We start from the raw sequence: 12,326 nt of genomic DNA on the forward strand, positions 1-12,326 counted from the left end.
GGCAGGGCGCAGGCGCGAGACAAGGAGGAGGGGAGCTGGGAAGGGATAAAAAGCCTCGCTCCCTCCCGGCGTTTCGCTTGGTGGGCGAGGCTCGCGCGCTCCCATTGGCCGGCGCAGCGGAGGGGGCAGGGTCGGCCAGCGGCGCCACGTGCGCCGGTGCAGACGCGGTCCTGGATGGGCGAGACCCTGAAAGGGCAGCGGTGGGCCAGATCCTCATTATAACTAACACGGATTAGCTCCCGCGCGGCCACAGCGGTTCCCTGTGATTCACTTTGTGCCACTGATGCCTGTCCCCGAGCACCGCCCAGGCCAGGCTACCCCAGGAGGGGTAGCAGAGGCTGGAGGCAGCAACGCGGCCAGGGACAACTGCAGCCACAGGTCTCCTGCAGCTTGGAACCTGGCCGGCAGCCAGCGTATGACGCAGCAGGCCAGGCTGCACTTTTGGACGCCTCCCTGCTTTGTTTGATCTCGCAGGCTCAGAAACCCCCATCCCACACTGCAAGGCAGCTGCAAGGGAAACACCTGAATGCGCGGTGTGTGGCACCACATACTGCACGGCTGTGCTCTTTTGGATGAGAACTGAGCTGGTTTGCTGTACAACAGGCATCCCAGCCTTCCTGCTACCTTCAGCAGCATTTAAACAGTTTTTTGGTCACATGGGAGCTTTAATCGCAGAGGTCTACAACAGTGGTTGTCAACCTTCAGTACCTTACCTTACCCTGCCAATCGACGTGGCAAAAGTGAACCCAGAAGTCCTACCATGGCACTTCCAGTTTCACAGCTGTGCCGAGTCCCACTTTTTCCACTCCCACCCTATCCCCCAGCACAGACACAGCCCCAGCCCACCGGACACCGCCGCAGGGCCGGCAGCTGGAACTTCTGGCCGGAGCAGGCAGACCGAAACACAGCACCCGCGTATCTCCTGCCTGTGTTGCATGTACCCCGTGGTACGTGTACCATGGGTTGAGAAACCGTGGTCTACAACATGGGCATTGCAGAAATCCACCCCCATGGGCTCCCAATGCACAAAGGCCCTTGCAACTTTGAAAGGGAAAACAACTAGAGGTGTGCTGATACTTTGGTCCGATATCAGATCCGCAGCACTATAAAAAAAAATGAGTGCATTGGAAATCGGCCTGATGTGGCAGATAAATGGCCCGTGTGCAAGTGCAGCCGCAGCGCAACACGTAGGTGGCAAGGAGCACAGCCCAGCAGCTTGAAGAGCTGCTTGCAGCTGATAGGTTTGTTGCAGTAGAAGGGGAGGAGGGCGGAAAGGCGCATAGGGGGTGCAGGTCACAGCCCCCACAGTGAAGGAGAAAGTGGAGCTGAGGCAGGTGCTGCCCCGATAGGGTGAAGTGAGGCATGGGATGGAGCTGTCACTCATGGAGGGAGCACGGATGTCCCCAGGGCAGCTCCTGCTGCTGCATGCACCCAAAGCAGGGCAGACAAAGATTGCCATTGTGCTAACTACAGCTGTGGGGTCTAGATGAAAAAAGAACAAAAATAACCCAAGAAACCAAGGAGCATGCTATTGAGAACATGTGCCCTAGAGTTTGTGGCTCTGGCATCTTGTCATGGGGTAAGAAACGTGGCTACCCTGTTCCAGGAGAGCCTCTTTCAGGTAGGTACTGGCTAGTAAGTAAGATGCCAAACTTAAGTTAAGGCATCATTAAGAGTAAATGACAAGGTAGGGCGAGAGGGTGATACAGCAGTGGAACATTCTTCTCTTCTCAAGTCTGACAAACAAGGCCATTGCTTTAGCTGCTACATATCTACCATAAAAAGGGGAGGTGGAAGGGAGGAGAGGAAGGAAGGAATCAGCTGCTTGTTTTTACTTTGCCCATGCACTCTCACAGCTGCTCCCAATAGAATTTAATTCACATTGAAGTTTTTTATGGATCAGTCTGACAAATTCCTGAAAACATACATATTTAATTAACTTGTATTATGCCGACTTCTCCTCCACAACCCACCGCTACATACATTTGTGGGTAGAACATTATGACACTATTTTTGTCAGCAGTATTCTTATATAAAAGCTATCTTCTTTCAAAAATATCTTCATGTACATCACATTTAATCATGGGATTTTAAATACTGCCCATTTCAAACGGACCCTATTAAAATAAGGCCAATCTTTCTAAATCACTGAAAATGAATTTTAAATTAGGCTTGTTCCTTCAAACCCACCATGCCTCTTCAAATTCTGTCACATACAAGCACTGTCCAGAAGCACCATCTACCGGTACGGCATGGTCTTCCTCACGAATACATGGCTGTTCGCTACAGGAGGAACCTCTGATGGGTACAAAGGCTGACTGATTTCTCTTGGTGTTCAGTGTCTCAGAGTTTTTCTAGCACCATTAGAAACTGGTTATGATGTCGGGGGAAAAAGCAATAAAAATTGGAAACTTCACTTTTCCACCCCCAACAACTCCTGTGTGTTCATCGCAGTGGCTTCAGAATGGTATCAGAAAACGTATTACCGGCACCTTGCCACATAAAGATGCAGGTGTTTACAAATGAGCACCTTCGTGTTCTCTGAACTTAAGTTAGTTGTAAGTACCTTTTCAATATGCTGTGTAATAAGCACATTCAGTAGTACTATTCCCCTTGGAGAGAAGGTATTCAAAATGCTTAAGGTATTCAAAATGCATCATCTAAAAGGGGTAGCTCAAACTCTTGAATTTCAGGGAGGTGCAGGGACCTGAGAGAGAGAAAGAGAGAACACATACATATGCAGAAGTGCCTCCCTTCCTGACTGTTAGCAAGCAAACAAGTGGCTGTTCAATCTTGTAAGCTTGCAAACAGTGTAACCTGCTTTGAGCTATTATTTAAAAAAAAAAAAATTGTACTAGGTGGTATTGGCCTCTGCCTCAAAGACATGTCCTTTTCTGTTGATGATCTAACTGCTGCAAACAGGCTTCTTCCTCTCGCTCGCCAGGTGCAGTTTGCCTCTTCCTGTTCTGAAAGCACTGCAAGACAAGCACAAACACCTACTTTGTTATCTCACACTTACACTCCTGAATACCATTTAATTTCTTTGGCAAGCACGTTCTCTCAAGACATGCAATTCAGAAGAATTGCACCAAAACATTTAGATCAGGGGTGTCAAACTCCCTTGCCTCTTCTTCCCCCTGCCTCAGCCAGATCAGGACCACAAGGTTCTTCATAGCCTGGATCCAAACTCACTTCTGGCAGCTGGACCAGTAGCATTATGGAACAGCAGGGTCAACGCAGCTGTCGTTCACCCCTCTGCCACAGACACGCGTCCTCCATGGGGGTCTCGGTGCCAGAATTTAGTACCAGGCCCTGCCCAAAAGCCCCTTGCGATGGATGCAGATAGTGACACCCCTGATCCAGATTCATTACAAAACCAAATATTACTTCCTGCTAACTCTTGCCACTAGGTGGAGATGATGCATTATTCACAGTAGACTGACTATGGTGAATAATGTAACATTTCTTTACCACTTCGAAACCATCGTGAAATGCTACAAGTTTCCTAGAATACACTGGATTCTTGAGAGTTGGAGATCTCTATCATGCTCCTTTAAAAGATCAGTCCACTTTGCACATCTTTTGTGAACTAAAGTAGTATATACCTGAACAGGTTACAGGTGAAGCACAATAAGATCCTCACATAGCAACATGCTGCAAAAAAGATGGGAAAGAGCAGAGACTGCATTGAGCATAACAGAAGATGCCCTTTCAAACTATAAAGCAATTCTTTCATGGCACATTTCTACATCACCTTTTTTGGTATAAAAATCCTTGGGAATTGTAGTAGAAAGTTTGTACTATAGTACAGTTGTGCTATCAGAAAAAATAGATTAGTAGTTTTAACTGCTGTAACAAACACAGCATATACACACTGAAATCCTACTGCTGGGCAAGTGTCATTTATTTTACCGTCTTAATTGAGGCCTATATGAAGAGAATGAAAGTAGATGTACATTCATTACATTTTCCAGCTGAATGGCAATTTCAGGAATGAAACTACATTGGAGTGTTCTGGGTATGGTTTGTTCATTCTGTTGTGTTAATAGGGTGATTATATTCTCCCCAAAGCAAAAGGCCAGGCAACTGAAATGGGCCATCTTAAGAGCAAAGCCAGGACAATTATGTTCCACCAGAACTAGAAATAAAGCTTTAACCATAATTTTGTGAGTCATAACTACCAGTAGAATAGCAGCAGCTAGTGATGCTTTGGCAAATGATGTGGTCCTGTGACCTGCAGGTTTGACATAAAACAACCACCGCTGACTAAATGGGTGTATGCAAGGGGGTGCTTCTGCTGCTATAACTCTGGAATCATTTATCTGTAGCATCACTTACCTGCACTAAAATGTCTCAAAACATCCAGGGTAACTTACTTGGTTTTGGCGGTTTTTTTGCAGTCCCTGAGGAAATTTTTCTGAAAACACAGGACTTAGTTCAACCTACTCTTACACCCACTTCACACACACTACTTTCAACCCAGCTCAAGTTTACAGAAACTATAGGCCAGCAGTACCTGTAGGGCCGAATTAGGATAACCAAAATATTGTGATCTTCACCATTTTGATTTAGTACTTCAATGTTAGCACTTCAGGGCAGATCAAGTGATTTGAATATAGAATCATCCTTCAAGCAAATTAACAAGCACACGATAAACCCCCTGTATCAGTCCATGCTGTTTTAGCACATGCTAGATGCATCCACCTTGCCACATTTTCCCCAGAGGTCATAACTAACAGCATTAACCAAGCTTGCTTTAGAACTTGAAGTTTGCAGCCAAGATTTTATTGATGAGATATATGTGCCACCCCTGAAAAAGGGCTTAGGGTGGCTTAAAGCGAAAGACAAATTAACTCACAGAAACAGGATCACCAAACCAAACTAAGATGATATATAACAGAACAGCTGCCAAACCAGACTCCAGAACTTGCAGGATTCCACCCTACCCAACTCACTTGCATGTCACTAAGGTGTGCGTCCTCTCACTGACCAGCCACTCTGATTCACTTCTTCCATGAAGGAGAGATTTTCCTCCCACGCTCCCCCCATCCCCGTAAAAGGCCAGTTCCCCTGCCTCTCACTCATTTGGACACAGCTGTGGAAGACTTTTTCGGCTGCAAAATGAAGCGGAGCAGTATCAGCCCAGGCTTTCATTATATACTTACAACAATGCCAGTTCTTATCAAATTGAAACCTGTAACTTACATGTTTTGACAAGCGATTCCATGTAGTCTTCTGTAGCAGCATCACAGCACAGAACGTCTTAGGCCAGAGAACATTTTAAGCGGCCAATTTTTACTGGCTTCTGCTCCATCATCTGTGGCTGGTACCCTAGAAATAAGGACTTCAGTGCCATGATCAAACCCAAACTACACTTCAATGCTCTCTTATGGAAGCTGCAATATACAGACCAATCCTTTCTGGCACAGCTCTTGGCAAAAAGGGAGCGGACCTAAATGTAATTTGTAATTAAAAAGTGACGATAACAATAAAAACCTTCTTATGATCTAATAACATCAGGGTTTCTTCTCATACAAGTTTAACAAAAGACTCTTTGAGGGTTCCCAGGAGTTTACAAACAGGCCAATGTTCAGGCATCCTAACTAGCTGGTTAGAGTAACCATGACCAACTAATGCAATATCAATGTCATTATTCTCTTGTTCACTTTCTTCTTTCAAAATCATTTGCCAAATATTCAAATGACGAGGCCCTAAATACAAGCGATGCAATTTTCAAAAGGACAGCCAAACACTCAGCTCTCACTGAAGTCCATACAACACTGCTCAGTGCCTTTAAGGGCAGATTAACTCCACTGCAGCACCCAAATATACCAATTGGCCTATTTCTGCCCACTCAGGCTTCCAAATTTTGAACCTGTCAGTTATGCCAAGAATACCACACAATTTTAGAATCTACTTCTTTGGAAAAGTACAGAATATCTATTGATGAAGGGACAAATAATAGGCAAAACACTTGTGCCTAATACAATGCATGTCTCATTATAAACAAGAAGTTATTACTGTACTTTCCATCAGACAAAAAACATGTACTGTAATAAGTCTGTACCTTTTGCATATGCATTCAACAATCATATGGTAAAAGGCACTCTAAGCAGAATGATGATCTATCCAGTGATGACTCAGGCATTTTCAACGCACTCCTCACTAAATTATCTAGAGACACGATCAAGGTACAATTCCCAAAATTAAACAATTTCAACAAGACCTCAACCCTGCACAGTCTCTGCACAGCCTCACTGTGGAAGTCTCTGCAGGGTCAGGACCTCAGTAGAGAAGAGTACAAACAAGACAAATTAGACTTTAGACATTCACTTTGAGACTAACTCAAAGCCTTGGATAATTTTTCCCACGGCACATTTTATATCACATGAAATCATATTGCATAACCAGAAAATATGAGTGCTAAGACACTACGCACATCCATATCAAAAGGACAATCAACATTTACATTAAACAACAAAGCCTTCAGCCATCTGAGTTGAAATGACCACCTTCTATACCAAAAAGTCAGTCCCTGGCTGAACTGTCTACCTAGCCTGCCATAATTTAAAAACACAACAGTGGCCATGAGATTAAAACATTGCTAATCACAGCTACCATCTTCCACGCAAGCCCAAGTCCACAGGTAACTCTTGAGAGGCTCTGAGACCTCAGACTGACCTGTGTACATCAAGGACCAACTTCTAATATAAGAAAACATGCAACGAGTATGTCCCTGCCCAGCTTTTTAGCACTTCTGCATAAACATATCTAAATACCTATTGTAAATTTTAAATCTATCCCCAGCATTGTGGCAGTTTGCATACACAGACACAGTAGGTATAAGTGGTAGAAATCTAGAAATTAGAGAGATTATAAAATAATCCTGTGTTCTAACTACCTTGATAATTCTGGTAGTCCATAGATGGAATATTCACAATTAAGTTTTTGTTGCAGTTACCAGCATCTATTGGCAAACACGCTGCTTGATTAAGTGGTTTGGTTTTGGTTTTTTTAATCAGGAAACCATTAGCTAAAATCTGGAGGATATTCCCAACAAGGAATCTTATCTGGTTCTTTGCAGTCTCCAGGGAAGCCTGAGATTACGCTCAGGTTCCCCAATAGAGAAACAGTGGGAATGGTACAAAAGGTCCAATGCAGATGCTCCAGAAGAAAAAGAAATAATTTAACTTTCATATACTACCTTTGGCAAGCTTAAGACAGCAAGTGTGAAAGAACATCCTAATAGACACAACCTTAGAACAGGTGCTTCCTTTTTCAGAAATAATAATTAGTACAATCTGGGTGCGTCTACAGATTCATTAATGCACTGTAATTGCAATCTCCAAGGAACTCCAAGAAAGTCTAAGTTAACTACCAGGTTCCCCAACAGAGAAGATGTGGGGATGGCAATAAAAGGTTCAACTGCACTAGCAGCAAATGAAATAATTTTGTTTTCATATAAATATATATTACCTTTGACAAACTTAAGACAGAAAGTGTGCAAGGATATTCAAACAGATTCAACCTACGATTGGGTGCTGCTTTCTTCAGAAAGAATAATTCATACAAATCTAAGTGCTATAAAGAACAACATGCCAAAATCTTTTGAACAGCTCAAGAGCCACGTTAAGATCCTATCAAGTAATCTTTAACTGGACAGTCTCTTCTGCAAGGAGAACAACACTGCAAGACAGAGAAAAAAAGCAGCTGTCCAGCACTAACACAAACTGCCTTGCTGACTAGAGAAAGCTACAGACAAAATTAACAGAGAAAAACACCAGAAGGGAGCTGAAAGGGATGACAGGTTTTTGCCTTCATTAAAATTCATCAATCTCTAATTGTTTAAAACCAGAGGCTGGAAAAACTTGGGAGCACATGTTCACACCAGAGCAGAGACACGAGAAGGACATGATCAACGTTTACTCACACTTCATGCGGAAAATACTTCTTATAGGCCCGAAAGGATGCCAGTGACACCGCACCGATGAGAGTTCCTTGAAGAAAAACAAGACACAGTCTGATGTCAAGGGTCTAACTTACAGGCCAGACCATTCCCAGACTGCATCGTTTGGGAAGGGCCTTTGAGACTTTCCTGAAAAGGCCTGTAGGCATTTAATCACAGACTTGTACAGCTCTAACTCGCAACTGAATGATTTCTAAAACCTGCTTTAAACAAAACTTCCTTTATTGCTCCACAATACTCAAATCATCCACCCTGTGGTCTGAGAAAGTTAGAGAAACTGAGGTGGGAAGAAATGGAAGTCCACGAGTGATCTTTTATTTCAGAACCCCAAAATACGAAGAAGTGGAAACTCATTGGGAAAAAGGGAAAAATATAAGAATCAACCATATTCGAAGATGGGAAAGGCATCTTCACTGACAAGGTATCGTGGTTGTTGCACAGTTCTCATTCCACAAGAACACAACTTCCATCTCTTGACAAAAAGTAATGCATAATTCTCATTCTTTGTAGAACTCAGCACAATACTGTGGAAAAGTGAAAAACTGCCTTATGGTTTAAGCTTCTTTCACCTCTTTATTCCCCTTCTTTCCCCTGCAAAACGCAGACACCATATTGACACTGACACACTGCTAAGCACAGCTAACCAGTTCTATTTTCTTTTTCAGGAATATACACACACTTTGCAGAGCGCACAGGTATTTCAAAGGCAAAATTCCTACGTCACTCTTACAGGCATGCAAGATTAAGCAAAAAACAAACTATGATCCTGCATAAACAGATAAGAAATAAAACAAGCTTCACTGCATCTCCTGTACAGTTAAAAAAAATACTCACCACTAATGATGATGATGGCAAATACATCTACAAAAAAAATGAAGTGAGTTAATTATCATAAAAACTGCAGGCATACCAATTAATTACAGGGAATATCGATTTATCTTGACTTCATTAACTTATAAATGCTTCTTATGGATTTAAGTTAAGTGTCTTTTAAGACACACGAAACGCCTTCACATACTTGTGTCTTGTAGCGAGCCCATTTCCACATGGCTTTTATGGTAACAAAGGAATCAGTAAGCTTAAATTACTTCTTTCTTTCTAGAAATATTGCAAAAGCTGTCTTTCAGATCTCAAAATGCCTTGCGCAACTTGCATGGATGACTTCTCAAAACCAGGAATACGTCTTCCTCCCGCCCTCACCCAAGGGAAAAGCTGACCCGCAGATAGTATTACAATACCACGCAAAGGGAGTCATTTGCAATTTTCTGTGTGTTGACAATTGCTTGTTTTTACTTACTTAACCGACAAGATGGAATTCCAGGCTCCCATTGATTTCCACCGATATACTGAATCCTAGGTTCCCCATACATTGTGAAGCCCGGATAACACTGAATTGTAACGTTATCTCCAATAAGGTAAGGTGGTTTTGGCCCAGCGATTATTCTTCCATTAGGAATGTACAGTTCTGTCTGATTATCTGGAGTAGGTAAAGGTTCAGTAACTGAGGTTGTGGTCAACGGAGTGGTGGTTAAGGGAGTCGTGGTCAACGGAGTGGTGGTCAACGGAGTCGTGGTCAACGGAGTGGTGGTCAACGGAGTGGTGGTCAATGGAGTGGTGGTCAACGGAGTGGTGGTCAATGGAGTGGTGGTCAACGGAGTCGTGGTTGGCGGAGCCGGGGTTGTAACTGAAAAAAGAAAAAGCCAAACAAAAAATTACTTTTTGTCTAAAACACGAGTAACATGAAACTGGCCAATCTTACCTGAATTTATAGTCTCACAAGCTTGTATGAAACAACCCCACCTCACTTGACCCCATTTGTCTTCCTGCCTGGAGCAGGGGGGCTGGGCCGATGATCTCCAAGGTCCCTTCCAGCCCCTAACGTCTATGAATCCCAGAAAACAACAACTTTGCATGCCATGAGCATGTCTCTGTGCCAACATCTTCAAAGGAGATATCTGGAGGTCCACACACCCCTTCACCAAGTGTTACAGCATCACAGAAGTATCCAGGACTCACTCGGCACTTGATCAAGTGCTCCTACAATCTCTGTCCACCTATGACCCTGAACTTGGCAGGCAGATGATCAAGGCATCACTTTGCAGCTACCCCCGGCTGAAACACACACACAGACTGAGAAGTTACCTCTACCATTTCAGATGTCTTGTCCTTATACAGACTCCCCAGTATGCTGTTCCCACCCTGCTTCATGCAGTAGGGTAATAACATGGCAAGAAGCCTCCAGGCTCAAGTGCCTAAGGCACATCCACCCTAGGAATGCGAGTAAAGGTAAATGGAGTTGAAAGAATTCCCGTTACTGGTGAACAAATACATGCCACCTACAGGGGAGCTGCTCTAAGCCTTTTGGATGGACTGGGACTGAAATTTAAAGAATGAAGACAACTCACTTCTTTCCTGGACACCCAGAAGCAGCAAAACCACAGCTACGAGCTACTTTGCAGAGGCAGGAGCACCCACTGCATCTGAGCTTCATCCCATCACCCATGCCAAAGCTCAAACAGCTGTAACCTGCAGAGCAGATCCATGCTGCTCAGGAGTGTTTTTGGAGAGGTGATAGGACACTGAATCATGCCCACTACTAATGGAAACAGCCAAGGACTTGCAGAAAAAAAAGAAAAATTAACGCTACTGATCGATGCTGGAAAAACACAGATGTGGACCCAATTCTCTAAGACCCACCTTTTGACCAGGGAGACCCCTCCAACAATAACCTGATCTCCAGCTTCACATTAATCAGTCAGCAGAGAAAGTAGCACCCAGGAAGCTCCTTGCCACCATGCACATTGCTGGCTGGAGCTGCGCACTGCCACGTGGCAGTGCCCGTTCAGGCCACGGACCTCCCAAGCGCTTGCTGCCACCATCCACAGTGGCTGTACACCGTAGGCGTGGGTCTGCGGGGGGGGGCGCACACCCTTCCACGCGCACGCTATCTACCCAAGGTGTGCGCTCCCACTAACCCCCTGGGTGCAGGCTCCATGCTGCTGCCAGCTGCAGCCCCACGCTCCCCCCACTCCCCTGCCAGGTGCCCAGACTGAGTGGGATGCCCAGGAAACTGAGGAGGTACCCCGACTGCTGCAGCAATGGCAGCAGCAGCAGCCCAGCCCAGCAGCTGTGTTCTGCCCGGGTCGGGCCCTTCCGTCCACAAGGGTGGGAGTGAGACGTGCGGGCTACGCAGAGTACAATTAGTTGGTGGGTGCCTGTGGTCCGGATTTTGCCCGCCCCTGTTCTAATGGCACGCCGGGTGCAGGCGGAAGTGCACCTCAGAAGGGTATCTGCAAAGCGTTCTGGCGTACCGCGTTACTCCGGACCAAACAGAAGTTGGCTCCAGGGGAAGAGGAGAATCCAGCTAGGCTGGGAGTCTGCAGCCGGGTTCCCATAGCAAGAGCCAGGCTCCCTGCCACGCTGGCTGTTTTCAGAATAGGATGGGAGAAGGGCAGCACAGGGAGCTCATTCTTGGGACTCCCCAGCTGGTGCTGAAGGGTGGGGTGGGCGAATTGGAGCTCCCCTACCTTGGAGCTGCAGGTAGCTCATCTGGGGGAGTTCCTCGCTGCTATGCGCGCTCCCAGGGGGCACAGAGGGACCCGTGCCCCACAGAACTGTACCCAGGGCAGGTGCAGGCTCGAGCTCCCATCCCGCTTCCCTCTCACAAGCCGAGGACAGCACAGGGATTCCTCGCCCCCAGCGCGCAGGGCTGTTCCCGGCGTGAGGCTCTGCCTGTCTCACAGTTCACCAGCCGCGCCTGCTAGGCACCACGTACCTTAGCTACGTACCCGTCTTCAGCGCACGCACGGCTTAAAAAAAAACCCACGTAAGCTCATTAAAAATTAAAAAAAAAAAAAGATCAGACAAGAAATGAAGTGGCGGCTCCAACTTACTCAAGTCGCAGGTGGGTATTGTCGACCACTTGTCGTGTTCATCGCAGATGAGAACATAAGGCCCGTTCAGCCGGTACCCCTCGTCGCACGTAGCGTAGTACTTGCTGTAGTGACCGCTGGCGCGTGTTGCTTTCCCGTTTTTAATGACGATGCGCGGACACGCGGACACTGGAAGAAAAGGGATCAAAGAGAAAGCTCTGACAGAGTTGTGGAAAGCTCCCCTGGAGCCGCAGGGAACGGGGTTTTCTCCCCCCACCCCGTGATCAACGAGACACATGTAAAATGCACTCCTCCTCCAACGTATTCGCAAGGGCTCCGACTAGCATTGCTCGGGCGCGGCCAAGGAGTCTGTACGAAACGCGTTACGGCGGAGACCAACACGGGGGCGGGGCCGGAAGGGCCGAGACCCATGAGGGGCCGCACTCACCCAGCGGCGGCAGCAGCAGGGCGGGCAGCAGCGCGGCGAG

The 12,326-nt window shown here is 46.0% G+C and overlaps 1 protein-coding gene across 1 annotated transcript; it reads right to left on the reverse strand.

Annotated features, from left to right (window-relative positions):
* Positions 1–1,787: 1,787 nt before the first annotated feature.
* Positions 1,788–12,326, reverse strand: LOC112551531 (complement receptor type 2-like; the record flags this gene model as incomplete). The annotated part of the gene is made up of 7 exons (XM_025212954.1): positions 1,788–2,975; positions 5,206–5,331; positions 7,931–7,997; positions 8,801–8,827; positions 9,264–9,650; positions 11,860–12,027; positions 12,287–12,326. Coding segments are annotated over 6 exons (774 nt in total), but the record flags the coding sequence as incomplete, so codon positions are not given.

The sequence above is a fragment of the Alligator sinensis genome, unplaced genomic scaffold (assembly GCF_000455745.1).
Source record: "Alligator sinensis unplaced genomic scaffold, ASM45574v1 scaffold1499_1, whole genome shotgun sequence".
Lineage (NCBI taxonomy): Eukaryota > Metazoa > Chordata > Crocodylia > Alligatoridae > Alligator > Alligator sinensis.